A 13,669-nucleotide genomic window follows, 5' to 3' on the forward strand; every position below is an offset into this window, starting at 1 on the left:
TAGATTTCTACCCTTGTTTTTCTTATTTCCTCCATCTTTCATATTTGCCTTATTAATCCAAACTGCCTTAAATCCTTAGTGGCATGTGGTATAAAATGCCAATAACAGTTCCAGCAGACCCACATGAGTGAGTTGCCTGTGGACAGCCCATGGGCACGCTAGAACTACTCACATGCCTAGGGCATCATCGTTGCCCCAAACCACATCCTCTTCTTTCTCTTTTGAGTGTGTCTTAGATCTACTCCTTCATCTTTACCCATCACCTTCCATTGTCTCTTATTTGGGTTTGGGGGTGGCTTTAAACCTGTTTGCGTGGCTCTGCCGGCCCAGGCACTCCTACCTGAGAGAGCTCTCCAGCCTATAGGTCTTTTCATTCCTCCTTGGCCTGCCCAGGGTTCCTCTGTGGTCTGAACCCTCCTGCCCTATTGGCCTTATCTGCTGACGTCCTGTTTCTGCTTATCGGACTCTGTTTTGTCCCCAGAGCATGCCAGGCTATTCAGGCCTCTTTCCTCATGTGGCTGCTGTTTTTTACTTTTTCTCCACCACCTGTCCTCTTCCTCAGGACCTAGCTGAGAGGTCATATACCTCATCCCTGGCCTCCTTCAGGCAGAGTGGTGGCTTGGCCACCTCTGGTCCTGGGGTGTACACTGTGGTTACACTTACTACAGTAAGTGCCTCTCCCTCTCAGGGTCTAACCAGGGCTCCGGTGAAACTCAGCAGGTGTTGAATGAACGAGGAAATGGGAGAATGCACATGGATCTCACGGTTCTGAGCCTGCTTCTCAGGTACCTTCATGGTGAGAAGTGTTAGCATTTCCACCTTTATTTGACACTTAAGGTAAAATTACAAGATAAGATCTTCCATTCCTCAGTTGATGGACATTTAGGCTCTTTCCATAATTTGGCTCTTGTTGAAAGTGCTGCTGTAAACATTGGGGTACAAGTGCCCCTATGCATCAGCACTCCTGTATCCCTTGGGTAAATTCCTAGCAGTGCTATTGCTGGGTCATAGGGTAGATTTATTTTTAATTTTTTGAGGAACCTCCACACTGTTTTCCAGAGCGGCTGCACCAGTTTGCATTCCCACCAACAGTGCAAGAGGGTTCCCGTTTCTCCACATCCTCTCCAGCATCTATTTATAGTCTCCTGATTTGTTCATTTTGGCCACTCTGATTGGCGTGAGGTGATATCTGAGTGTGGTTTTGATTTGTATTTCCCTGATGAGGAGTGACGTTGAGCATCTTTTCATGTGCCTGTTGGCCATCTGGATGTCTTCTTTAGAGAAGTGTCTATTCATGTCTTCTGCCCATTTCTTCACTGGATAAAGAAGTTGTGGTTTATGTATACAATGGAATACTACTTGGCAATGAGAAAGAATGAAATATGGCCTTTTGTAGCAACGTGGATGGGACTGGAGAGTGTTATGCTAAGTGAAATAAGCCATACAGAGAAAGACAGATACCATATGTTTTCACTCTTACGTGGATCCTGAGAAACTTAACAGAAGACTATGGGGGAGGGGAAGGGGCAAAAAAAAGTTACATAGAGGGAACAAGGCAAACCATAAGAGACTCTTAAAAACTGAGAATAAACTTAGGGTTGATGAGGGGTGGGAGGGAGGGGAGAGTGGGTGATGGGCATTGAGGAGGGCACCTGTTGGGATGAACACTGGGTGTTGTATGGAAACCAATTTGACAATAAATTTCATATTAAAAAAAAAAAAGATCTTCCACCCCTGGCAGTGAGGTTAGGGTGAGATAATCATAGAATCCATCTAGTCCGTTTTTTTTCAAACTATAGAAAATCACTGGTTGTCACTGGTGATGGCATAGTTGTTGCCACTCTAGAATAAGGAGAGGGGAAATTGTTCTATGAAGCATCTGTGTCCTGTGCAGAATCAGAACAGCTTTGTCCCCAGAATGGGCTCAGCATCCTCAGTTTACAGATAAGGCTGTGGTTTGCCCAAACTTCAGAGCCCATTTATACTGTCATCGTTCATTCGTTCCTTTCTTCCTTCCTTTAAATAGCACTTGCTGTGAAATCTTCCCCTTGATAAAGACTCTAAAGGCAGAGCAGTGGTGGCATGGATGCTGAAGGGCTAGGCCAGCAGGGTCTCACTGAAGATTAAAGCTGTCTGTACACAACACACACACACACACACACACACACACACACACACTATTAAGCACTTGTTGTGAGCTGGTCCTGTGCTAATTGCTGCAGTGTAGATTTGAATGAGATTGGGACCCTGTCTGTCTGCACCAAGGAGCTAACAGCCTAGCAGGGGCAGCCCCTACATAGACCAGCCATTTAGTGCAGAAATAAATAAGCATATGAAGCATAGACCTGATCCAGGGGACCAAGTGACAAACTGTTCAGAAAAGCTGCACTGAGATGTCCATGCTCCTCCTGGGGTTCAAGGAGGCATAAAAGTTGACAAACCCAGGAGCATCGGGGTGCATTGGAATCAGAGGGCAGAAAGCACGTATGTTAGAGATTGCTCTGGTTGGTGTTGAGAGTTCATGAGACACCAGGAGGGAGGTGACATGCAGAAGAAGAGACAGAGGTGTGCTTAGCCCTTCAAGAAGTAAAACCAATAAGACTTGGTGACTGAGTGTGGAGGGTTAGGGAAAAGGAGGAGTTGGGGTTGACTCCCAGGCTTTTGGCCGAAACGTCTGGGTGGAGGGGGCTAGAAGCTGGATCAGACCCTGGCCTGTTGACTCACAACCCAGGGCATGAGATGCAAAGCTTTTACTAGTGGCCTTTGATCTGTTAAAGAGGTAACTGGCCTGTGTAAAGTGAGCAGCTGTGGCCTAAGAAAGAAGTCATGGTTCGTGTGTTCCCCCTTTCTGAACAGAGCTGGAGTTTCTCTGCTGAGAGATGAAATAGCCTCCTACTAATTAAGGAGAAGTGAAGGCTGTGCTCCTGGCAGCAGTAAGAGGCTTTTTTTCCTTAAAACTTCTGTTCACTCATGGGAGCAAAGCAGCAAAGCTATGAGAGCAGGGAACTTTAGAAAGGCAGCATACGGCTGCTTGGTGTGGGAGTCTGAGAGAGCTTGCTGGAGAACTCAGAACTGCTGGCTGCAGGGGGAGAGCCCTGCTGTGTGTTGGGGGGACTGCACATGTGCCTGGTGGCAGAGTCTGGCTGAAGTCCCAGGAAAGTTTGAGCCCCGGAGTAAGATTCCAAAAACAAAACTATTCTAATCGATCTGTTTATAATCAAACTTACACTAGATTATTTGTGATCAAAGGTATGAAATGATGAGAGAATACCAAATTGGACCTTGCTATTTAATTCATTAGAAAGCTACTATTACAGGGGTGCCTGGGTGACTCAGTTGGTTAATTGCCCGCCTTTGGCTTAGGTCATCTGTGATCTCATGGTTCGTGGGTTCAAGCCCCACATCAGGCTCTGTGCTGACAGCAGAGCCTGCTTGGGATCCTCTGTCTCCCTGTCTCCCTGCCCCTCCTGTGCATGTATGTTCTCTCTCTCTCTGTCTCTCTCAAAAATAAATAAACATAAAAAAAAAGTTTATAGAAAGCTACTATTACATAGTATCAATTCAAATTGTTCAAGTATCACTTTTTTTTTTTTTTTTTTTTTTTTTTTTTTTTTTTTTTTTACTATTTTAAAAGCCAATTTTGCTAATGGAGAAGGGGTAGCAGAGAACTTGGTCTAAGGAGTCAGGATTAAACACTTGCAGGAAAGCCAGTAAAATGTGTATAAGGCACATCCCATTGCTTCTGCGAGGTTCTTGTTCTGCCATCTGTGGTGCCTCAACAGGTTTAAGATAGAATCGAGAGGGTTGGTGAACTTGGATGGGAGCAAAAATTACATCTTTATTTTAACCAAATTCTAACCAATTTTTTTTATTATAAATTAAGTATTCAAAACATGGTATTTGCAGGATATGTCACCAGTAGAATCATAGCTCTTTTCATGTTATCTTATAGTTGTGGCACACATCTGAAGGTATCATGTATGTTTACTACTACTTCGGATTTGTGGCAGTTATTAGATCTACCACTATGAAAAGAGCCAGTGCCTTAATAGACAAGTACATACATTACTAAATCACAATTTTTTTTTTAATTTGGATAATCGTACTTCAGTCAAATTGGTTTTCTTTTGAATCCATTGTGTTTTATCCATGGCACACAAAAAGTTAATAACCCCTGGTTAATGTCATGTAGTTGTGGCATATGACCTCCACCTGGTGGCAGCATATTCCTTAAAGGTTAAATCTATAATCAACAGTTGTGAAGAAACGTAAAGTAACAGTATACTTGAGTGTGGTTTTCGAACAGTTTTGACCACAAATCCACAGTAAGAAATAGGCTTCCCATCATAACTCAGTATACTCATACATAAGTTTCACAAAATAAGACTTGACTGTACCATGTGACATATTGATATTTTTTATTCTACTCACATATTCCCTTTGATTCTCTTTCATTAAAATAAAATACTGGTTGTAACACACTAAGAAGCAGTTCAGTGGGTCACACTGCACCATTTGACATCATAGGAGATCCTCTTTCACCATATTTCATTATTTTTTATCCAGTTGAACTTCACTTTGTTCTCCTCCAAAATACCCATACATTTTTAGGGACAGAGGACATTTTATATAACTGTCAGTAAATGTAAATGTGCTTTTACACAGCCTTTAAAAATTATTTATTAGCGATGTATAATTTACACTGAAATGAACTGATCTTAACCGTATACCCCACCAAGATAGAGAACCTTCCCACCACCACACAAAGTTCTTCTGTGCCTGTTCTCAGTCAACTCCTCCCTAGGTAATCACTATTCTGATTGCTTTGGCCACAGATTGAGTTTTGCTCTTCTAGAACTTCATATAGATGGAATCCTACAGTATGTATTCTTTTCGCCTGGCGTGTTTTGCTCAACGTAATGTGGAGATTAGTCCATGTTGAGTGGATCTGTAGTTTTGTGACGAGCATTCCATTGAATGAATGTACCATACTTTGTTTATTCTCCTGTTGATGGACTTGGGTTGTCTTCTGTCTTGTCTTAGCTATTATGAATAAGACTTCTATGAACATTTGCGTACAAATCTTCCTGTGCACATGTTTTATCTCTCTTGGTAAGTGCCTAAGGTGGAATTGCTGGCTCAGTCTGTAAATTAAATGTGTGTTTAAGTAAAGGAAACTGACGAACCATTTGCCAAAGTGGTTGAACTATTTTATATTTCCACTAGCAATGCGTGAAAGTTTGGGGAGCTCCACATCCTTACCAAATTTGGTGTGTCAATCTTTTTAATTTTAGTCATTCTTGTAAGTATGTAGTTGTATCTCTTGGTGGTTTTCATTTACATTTGCCTGATGACTGATGTTGAACACTTTTTCATATGTTATTAGCTGTTTGTTTATCTTGTGAGGTATCTGTTGAAGCTTAGGTTGTTTGTTTTTTTTAAATATTAGATTTGTACGAGTTATTTATTTTGGATGCCAGTCCTTCATGTCAGATATATGCATTTATAAATATTTTCTCTTAGCCTGTGACATACATATTCATCTTATTAATGGTGTCTTTCTTTAAAAAAATTTCTTAATGTTTATTTTTGAGAGAGGGAGAGAGCACGCAAGCGGGAAGGGGCAGAAAGAGAGAGGGAGACAGAGGATCCCAAGCAGGCTCTGTGCTGACACCTGAGAGCCTTATGTGTGGCTCGAACCCACAAACCACAAGATCATGACCTGAGCCGAAATCAGATGCTCAACCAACTGAGCCACCCAGGAGCTCAGTGGTGTCCTTTAATGAGCAAATGTTTTAAATTTTACAGAATTCAATTTAATAATTTTTTTCTTCTATATTTTGTGCTCGCTGGGTTCTAAGAAATTTTTTTCTATTGCAAGTTTGGCAAGATAGTTTTGGTTTTTATGTGTAGGTCTATCATCCATCTCGAATTAATTTTTGTGTATGGTATGAGGTAAGTGTCAAATTTTATTTTCCTTCCATATTTATATTTGGTCTATTTGGGCCATTCGTTGAAAATATTTTCCTTTCGTCATTGAATTACAGCACGAATTTAAAAACAAAAAACAAAAAAGAAAACCTGTTCAGCCAAAGAGGTACAAAAATGACATTTTCCTGTAGGTCATCACTGACCCTTTGGGCCTCTGAGACCATCCCCAACCTACAGTCTTGGTCTTCTGTTTCTTTCTAAGTTACCTTATCCACAATTATCCAGAGATTTGCAGAAATTACTCATAAGGTGTAAAGGCTATAACCTTTTACAGGGTCTATAGCCATGCCACAAATCGCCTAGCCACATGTGGCTGTTTAAGTTAAATTAATGTCAAAAACAATTTAGAATTCAGCTTCTCAATCACAGTAGCCACGTTTCATGTGCTCAGTAGCCATAACATGGCTATTGGCTGCCCTGATGAACATTGACAAGAAGCAGTTTAAAAAAAAATTTTTTTAATGTTTATTTTTGAGAGAGACAGAGACAGAATGCGAGTGGGTTAGGGGCAGACAGAGAGGGAGACACAGAAGCAGAAGCAGGCTCCAGGCTCTGAGCTGTCAGCACAGAGCCTGACATGGGGCTCGAACTCACGAGCCGCGAGATCATGACCTGAGCCGAAGTCGGACGCTCAACTGACTGAGCCACCCAGGCGCCCCAGGATTTGTACAGTTTTACAGTGTATTTTAATAAAACTAATTTAGTTTTGGTAACTGTCATTCAGCATCCACCTTGCTCTCCTTGCTTCTGTTTGTATTCTCAAATGTACTGTCCCAGCCATTCCTTTTCTCTGCTTGAAAATGCAGTAGCTTATATGTGTTCTTTCCTATGTCAAAGAAAGAATTCCCCTGACTGTCCATGGAACCATTCCTTTCTGGAGCCTACCCAATTCTGACCTATTGGACTTCTCTCAGTGTTTGATAGCCTTCCAGCTGCCACTGGATGCCTTGAGCATCCCCTCGAAGGTGTGGGACACAGTTTTTTTGTCTTTGCTATTATGATTAAAATTCTATTTCTCCTTAGCATTTCTGCCCTAAATATTAAACTTGCAAAAACTAGTAGGTTTATGACCTGTAGCCCTGCCCCATATTAAGATTTCTGTCCACTAGGGAACTTTGTTGCCATTTCATCATGAGCAACCACATAGGAATTTGTGAGATTTTCTCTCATTGTTTGCTGGGCGTGAGCTAACTCTGCCATTAATGTCTTTTTAGTGTGGGAATTTTGCTGTCCTGGTGGATCTTCACATATTGCCGCAAGGTTCAAACAAAGATACCAGCTGGTTTTCTGAACAGAAGAAAGAGGTACCACAAAACTTTTCACTGTTTAAATGCAATAGCTGATGCTCAAAGAAATATTAACTCTTTCAGCTTTCATTTTCATCAGTTGGCAAAAAATACTGAGTGATATTTAACCCTTGAAAAATAGTTGTATTCCCAATGACAGACCTGCTTTTTTTCCTTAAGAGAGTGACACATCTATGTATTTCATATGCTATATTATTTAAACCAGAAATATTCTACCTCTTTGTTTTGGGGGAAAGAGCTCTTTATATTTAAGAAAAGAAGACATTAAAGTGACTGTTCCAGGCAACGAGGGACTTTAATCTAGCTGGTTGTAAAGGACAGACCGAGCCCCTGAAGCAGGCGTGAGGTGAACACAAGGCTGATCTTTCACACCTTGAGATTAAATTCTTATTTAAATCTTAAATTCTCAATGTCTGCGCTTTTGTCTTCTACCATCCTTTTATTAATATGAGTCTTTGACAGTAAATGTGGAGGTGTTGGACTGTATTCCTTCTCACAGTAGTCTGTCAGGGAAGCCTATGGCCGGATGGTCATGTGACTGGGAGCATGGTGTTTGACCTCCTGGGCCTCAGTCTCCTCATCTGCAAATGAAAAAGTTCGACCAGAGGTCAGCTGAGTCACCACAGGCTCTCCATTTCCGTGATCCCACCCAAGTGCTGCTGTGGCAGAGGGTTGGAGAGTGCATCTGGCTTTCATCACGTGCTCTGCTTCCTCCTCCATATCCTTGTCCTCCAGAGCAGGGATAGCGAGGCAGGCAGTGGCTTTCATGTAACTTTCAGAGTATTACAGCACTTTGTGTCCTCCATATTTGTCACAACAGCTTTTTAGAGCCAGAAATAAAAACAAGTTTTACTGAAAGGTAGTATACGGAGAAGAATTTGCTGATAGTGGCAACAAAAGCAAGCCCAAAATCCTTTACTGTGGTAACTGTTTTCAGTCAACTTTTGAAGATTACTAGGAAAAAAAATCTCCCCCAAAGAAAATTTATAAGTAATACATTTTCAGTCAAAAGGTAATGATATAATCAGCACTTGGCTGTCACGGTATTGCCAAGGATACCTGGTGGCCCAACAGCTGGGAGAAGGCAGGCACAAGATTCGGTATAATGGGATTTACCATTCAGGTTAATAAATTATCCCCTTCAGGTCTTAGCATTTAGTATGCCGGCATGTCCTACGACACTTCAACTCCATGAAATTCCAAGATTTGGCTTACCAACAACACATGTCCCTGTGGTTCAAAATGGTTCCTTTATTTCCCCCAAAGTGACTAATGCTCACCTTAAGGAGACCTCACCCCAAAAGGCTTCTGACTTGACTCACATTAACAACGTTCTAGAATCCACTGTTCTAGACCCAGCCTGTTGTCCATTTTCTTCCAGCTTTACCACCTCACCCTTAGCTCTCTCTTTTTGATATTTAGTCAGTTTTGCCAAGTCCTTTGATTTGGAGGCTTTAAAATAAAGCTACGAATATGTGAGTCACCTCCTACCCAGAGCATGAGGCTAGGTTTTTCCAGGGAGCCACACACAGCTGTGCCGCTCCACCTAGTCCTAACGTCCGGGCAGCAAGGCATGACTTAGCAAAGGTGGTCCGAGCACGATGGGACCTGCACATGGCTGGTGTTGGCTTGGCTGCAGTGTTGGCTCCAGCATTATGCCAGGAAGCCAGGCTTCCCTCTCAGAGCAAAGCAGATGGTTTGCTGCATATACTTGAAGTTGTTCCTTTAAAGTTTGTTCACGGACATGAAAATTGCTCCGAGACAGAGACAGAGACAGAGAATGAAGAAAAGCTAGTCAAGGAAGGATATGACTTTAGTCTCTATTCAGTGCCTCAGTGCTTTCATCTTTTTTTTATCATTAGATCATCTCATGATTGGGATTTCATGAGCAATCAATTTGATTGCATTTTAGCAGTCACTTTATATAGTGAAAGTCTTAAGAATGTCCAGTTCCTTTTCAGAAAAGGGAACTAATTGTATGGATTAAAGCCATGTTTATTTTGAGTCCAGCACGAGTAGTCTTTGTACCCAAACAGTCCAGCTCGAACTGTTTCATTGGTAAACTTGAGGAAGCATGTTGGAGCCCTTTTTAGCCTAGAAATACCCTGTATATCTCTGTCTTCTTGCTCATCGATTTCAGCGTGGTCTTTTTATCTGCCCGTCCAGTTTAGCTGGGACTTTGTCTTTTCTTGCATTGCTGTGGTTCTGAAGGGAATGCTTCGCCAAGTGTGGTGTGGTCAGTTACTAGGTTATCTTGACCACATTGCACATGGTCTACCTTCCATTCGTCAAACCTGACTCATGGAAGGAAAGCCCCGTAACTATAGGGAGAAAGTTTGTGTTGTATGGGCCTTTGTTTTATTTTTGTCGTACTATTTTTAGTTCTAGCCTTATAGGGCATTTATGGCTAAATTTTAACAATCTTTGTTTCCATGTATGTCTTTCACATATTTTCTAGCTCAGTCATAGTTGAACCCTGCATGTGAAGCAAAATTCTTTAATTGTTAAAACAACAGTATGGGGCAAGGCTGCCTTTCTGTTGTGTGAACAATGCCAGAATGCTCAACTGTAAACGGATCTCTCTCTATTCCACAAGGCACTGCATCTTTGGGCTGCAAAATGAGAGCAGAAGAGAGATCAGTGTTTATATTTTATGTACAAATTCCCATTTGTGAATTAAATCAAGGATTTTCACTACTGTTGAGGAGTGTCTGTATTTGCAATAAAAGAAAAGTTTGGCTATCATTGCCCTTCAGGGCTTCTTAAAATTTTGTTCTCGTTTTAATTTTTGAAAATCATAAGAGATAAACCTGAGATGGCATTGAAGAAATTAGTGAAACAGGTTTGAGTTGACCTCGGCAACTCTGAGCCTTCTGCAGTCTGGGAGTTGGACCAGAATTATTAGTCCTTACACACCAGTTTTTAATCGAAGATAAGAAATTTAGATTTGTGTGCCATTTTTCCCCCCTTTCTCTACATTGGCTACATGCCACCTAAAGTGGACAGTGTCTTCCCATCATGTGGTGGACTTTTTAGAGTTTTGTCTTTCTTTTCATAAGTAACACTGATATATAAAAAAATAACACATTCCAGAAATTTGCTAGTGTTGTGGTACATTGACATTGAATTAAAACCATGTGTTTCTGTTGCCTAATAAATATTAATCTACTTTAAAGAAATATGAGAAGTTAAATTATTTTCACCATTAATCGGTGGATATAGTGCAGTTTTCACAAAAGCAAATGGGCACACACATTATCAATAAGAGCATGGAAGAAAAATCACATTACTGATTTCTTAGTTCTCTCTTCAGCCCATCATTCGGTGCTGTTCCTTTTTCAGTAGATTTCTAAACCTGCAGCCAGAAACTAATGAATGAAGGATGGTGGATGTTTAGGTTAAGAAAAGTATTGAACCAAGTTTGAAAAATGGGAAATATTCGCATAAAACTTGCTGTGGCCTCTTCTCTTGAACAGATCAGAAGAGCTGATGACCAGCTGATGACCCCCCTCCCCCACCTAGCATCCTCACAAGACAATAGTCCACTGAAGCCGTGGGCGGGGCTGCCCCTGCTGGCTGGGTGGGGTCACAGTGAGATGCTCCACCTCCTGTATCCTTCCCTCATCCAGTCTTGCCTGGCCAGGGTGGGCACTTCACTGCTTTTACCTTCCTTTTAGAAAAGTGGAACTGAAGCAGAGGGAAATTAAATGAATTTCTCAGATCACAGACTGAACCAACATGGTTTTGAGCAAACCTCAGTAGCAAACTTAAACCTGGGGTGATACCCATGAGCACAGATAGCATTCTTTTCAGCTTTCACAGCTAAGTAAAAAAGCAAACGAAATGAAATGTTCAGTGTTGACTTTTTAATATGCACAATGTTGTCTCTTTGCATTTCATTAAATGAGAGAATTATATCTCATTTTTTAACTTGCTTTAGGAAGTCTGTTTACTGTTAAAAGAAACCATTGATTCAAGAGTTAAGGAGTACTTGGAAGTTCGTAAACAGCACAGGCCATCAAATACAGAATTCACAAGATCCAGTCCCTTGACCTTAAAAGGTAGGCACAGAGTACTTTGATTTTGGATAAAATTTCTGCTTTGTAGAGATGGCAATTATGTTTGACTCTGACTGTCATGTTAGTACAGTGATACATTTAAAAAATATGTTCTAATGAAGATGCTTTGTTTGGGTAAGGAAAATTAACCAAAAAGCCCTGGAGGGCTTTTAATGGTAAGCAAAATACATAAAAATAGAAAATAAAACATTCCTAAGGAAACTGTACTTTAAGGGACTTTTTTTTTTGACAAGTAGTCTTACAAATAGATTTACATTAATACTGACTTGATTTGCGGTTTTATGCTTTTTTAAGTGCTTTCATATATATGACACCCTATTTGAGAAGTTCTCAACTGGGGGTAGTCTTGCAGGAGGGGACATTTGGTAATGTCTGCAGACAGTTTTGGTTGTCATCACTGAAGTCGGAGGGGTTGGCAGGAAGCTACTGGCATCTAGTGAGTTAGAAGCCAAGGATGTCACTAAATATCCTGCAATACACAAGACAGTCCCTCACAACAAGGCATTATCTGGCCCAAAACATCAAGGGCACTGAGGTTGAACTGTCCTGCACTATTTCCTAACAACACTTTGAGAATGGTAATGTCCGAGTTGTAGGTGAAGAAGCTGAGGGTCTACAAGATTAAGAGCTCGCCCAAATAAAAGATCATCTTTTTGAGGATCAAGATGACCTTGTTTATTTGGCATCCCTCCCCCACCCCCCCCAACGCTGTCCCCCTCCCTGCCTTACTTAGCCCAGTGCTTGATACCCATATTCAGTGACCTGTTGAAGGAAAGCATACTTGGGTGACAAGTGGCAGAACCTGATCACAGATCCAGCTCTTCTCACTCCCAGCCCACTGTTCTTTCCACCTATCATTGCCGTGTTTTTAATTTTTTCCACTTTAGGTTGGCACTTCGTAACACTCTTTTGTGGTACAAGTACAGTCAACCTTGTGTTAATCCTCAGAGGACAGGGCTGGACTGCTGTGAACCATGTTATGCTAATGTGGCATCCCCCTAGGTTATGCTAATGCAGCATCCCACCCCCCACCCCCACTTCGTAGACATACTTAAACTACAGTGTTCACCTGGGCACAGCTGATAAGTAGGCAGACAGATTAATTTTACCCAAACTCAAAGCCTTGAATGGAATTTTCAGTCTAAACAATTTTGTGTTAGGTGACATTTTCTGGAATTTCACTTAGTAGTAGGATAAAGCCTGAGAAAAGCCATAGGAGCCTGCATCCTTTGTACTCCAACAGACCTGGCTAGTTTCATTTTCTGACTTGTACAAAAGGAGAAGGAACAGAGAAGGTTCTCAGACCTCCATTTCTGGCGTGCATGTGGCGTGGCCAGTACTGATTCTCAACTAGCCCTTCCCCTGACTTCCTCTACTACTGAGTGGAAAATGCTAAATACTCAATTTTCCAGCCTGGTAGGCTACATGTGTTTGTGTTGTTCTGGCCCCAAGATAAAAATCAAAGTCTTTGTTGGGCTCATGTGGGCAAGAAGTTTTTTATTTTATTTTATTTTATTTTATTTTATTTTATTTTATTTTATTTTATTTTATTTTATTTTATTTTATATATTTTTAAGAAATTTGTTTTTAAACAGAAAAGGGATCATTCTGTACAATTTTATAACCTATTTTTTTCACCTAACATAATATAGAAATCCTTTAAAACACGTACATGACCATTTTTAAAAAAATTGTTTTAATGTGGTAAACTATACATATCATAAAATTTACCATTGTAACCATTTTCCAGTGTGTAGTTTAGTGGCATTAAGTACATTCACGTTGTTGTGCAGCCACTGCCACTTTCCATTGCCAGAACTTTTCATCGTCCCAAACTGGAATCCTTTACCCATTAAAGAATAACTCCCCATCGGGTGGGAGGGAGGGAAGGGTAGGTGATGGGTATTGGGGAGGGCACCTTTTGGGATGAGCACTGGGTGTTGTATGGAAACCAATTTGACAATAAATGTCATATTAAGAAAAAAAAAAAAGAGTAACTCCCCATCAGTCTCTTCCCTAGTCTCTTGTAACCAGTATTCTGCTTTCTGACTTTATGAATTTAGGTACTTGAGGTACCTCCTATAATGGAATCATACAGTATTTATCCTTTGGTGTCTCACTTTTTCACTTAGCATAATGTTTTCAAAGTACCTCCCTATTATAGCATTTATCAGAATTTTCTTTGTTTTTAATGTTTATTTATTTTCAAGAGAGAGACAGAGACAGTGTAAGCAGGGGAGGGGCAGAGAGAGAGGGAGACACAGAATCTGAAGCAGGCTCCAGGCTCTGAGC

General features: G+C 41.0%; 1 protein-coding gene across 2 annotated transcripts in view; it reads left to right on the top strand.

Moving 5' to 3' along the window:
• The window catches only part of LOC102958094 (SLX4 interacting protein), a 180,021-nt gene that overhangs the window by 104,917 nt on the left and 61,435 nt on the right, over positions 1-13,669 (top strand). For both annotated transcript variants that reach the window (XM_042980910.1, XM_007086811.3), the window contains exons 3-4: positions 7,206-7,295; positions 11,239-11,359. In XM_042980910.1, the coding sequence (XP_042836844.1) occupies positions 7,206-7,295; positions 11,239-11,359 (211 nt within the window). The remainder of the gene's footprint in view (positions 1-7,205; positions 7,296-11,238; positions 11,360-13,669) is intronic.

The sequence above is a fragment of the Panthera tigris genome, chromosome A3, assembly GCF_018350195.1.
Source record: "Panthera tigris isolate Pti1 chromosome A3, P.tigris_Pti1_mat1.1, whole genome shotgun sequence".
Classification (NCBI taxonomy): domain Eukaryota; kingdom Metazoa; phylum Chordata; class Mammalia; order Carnivora; family Felidae; genus Panthera; species Panthera tigris.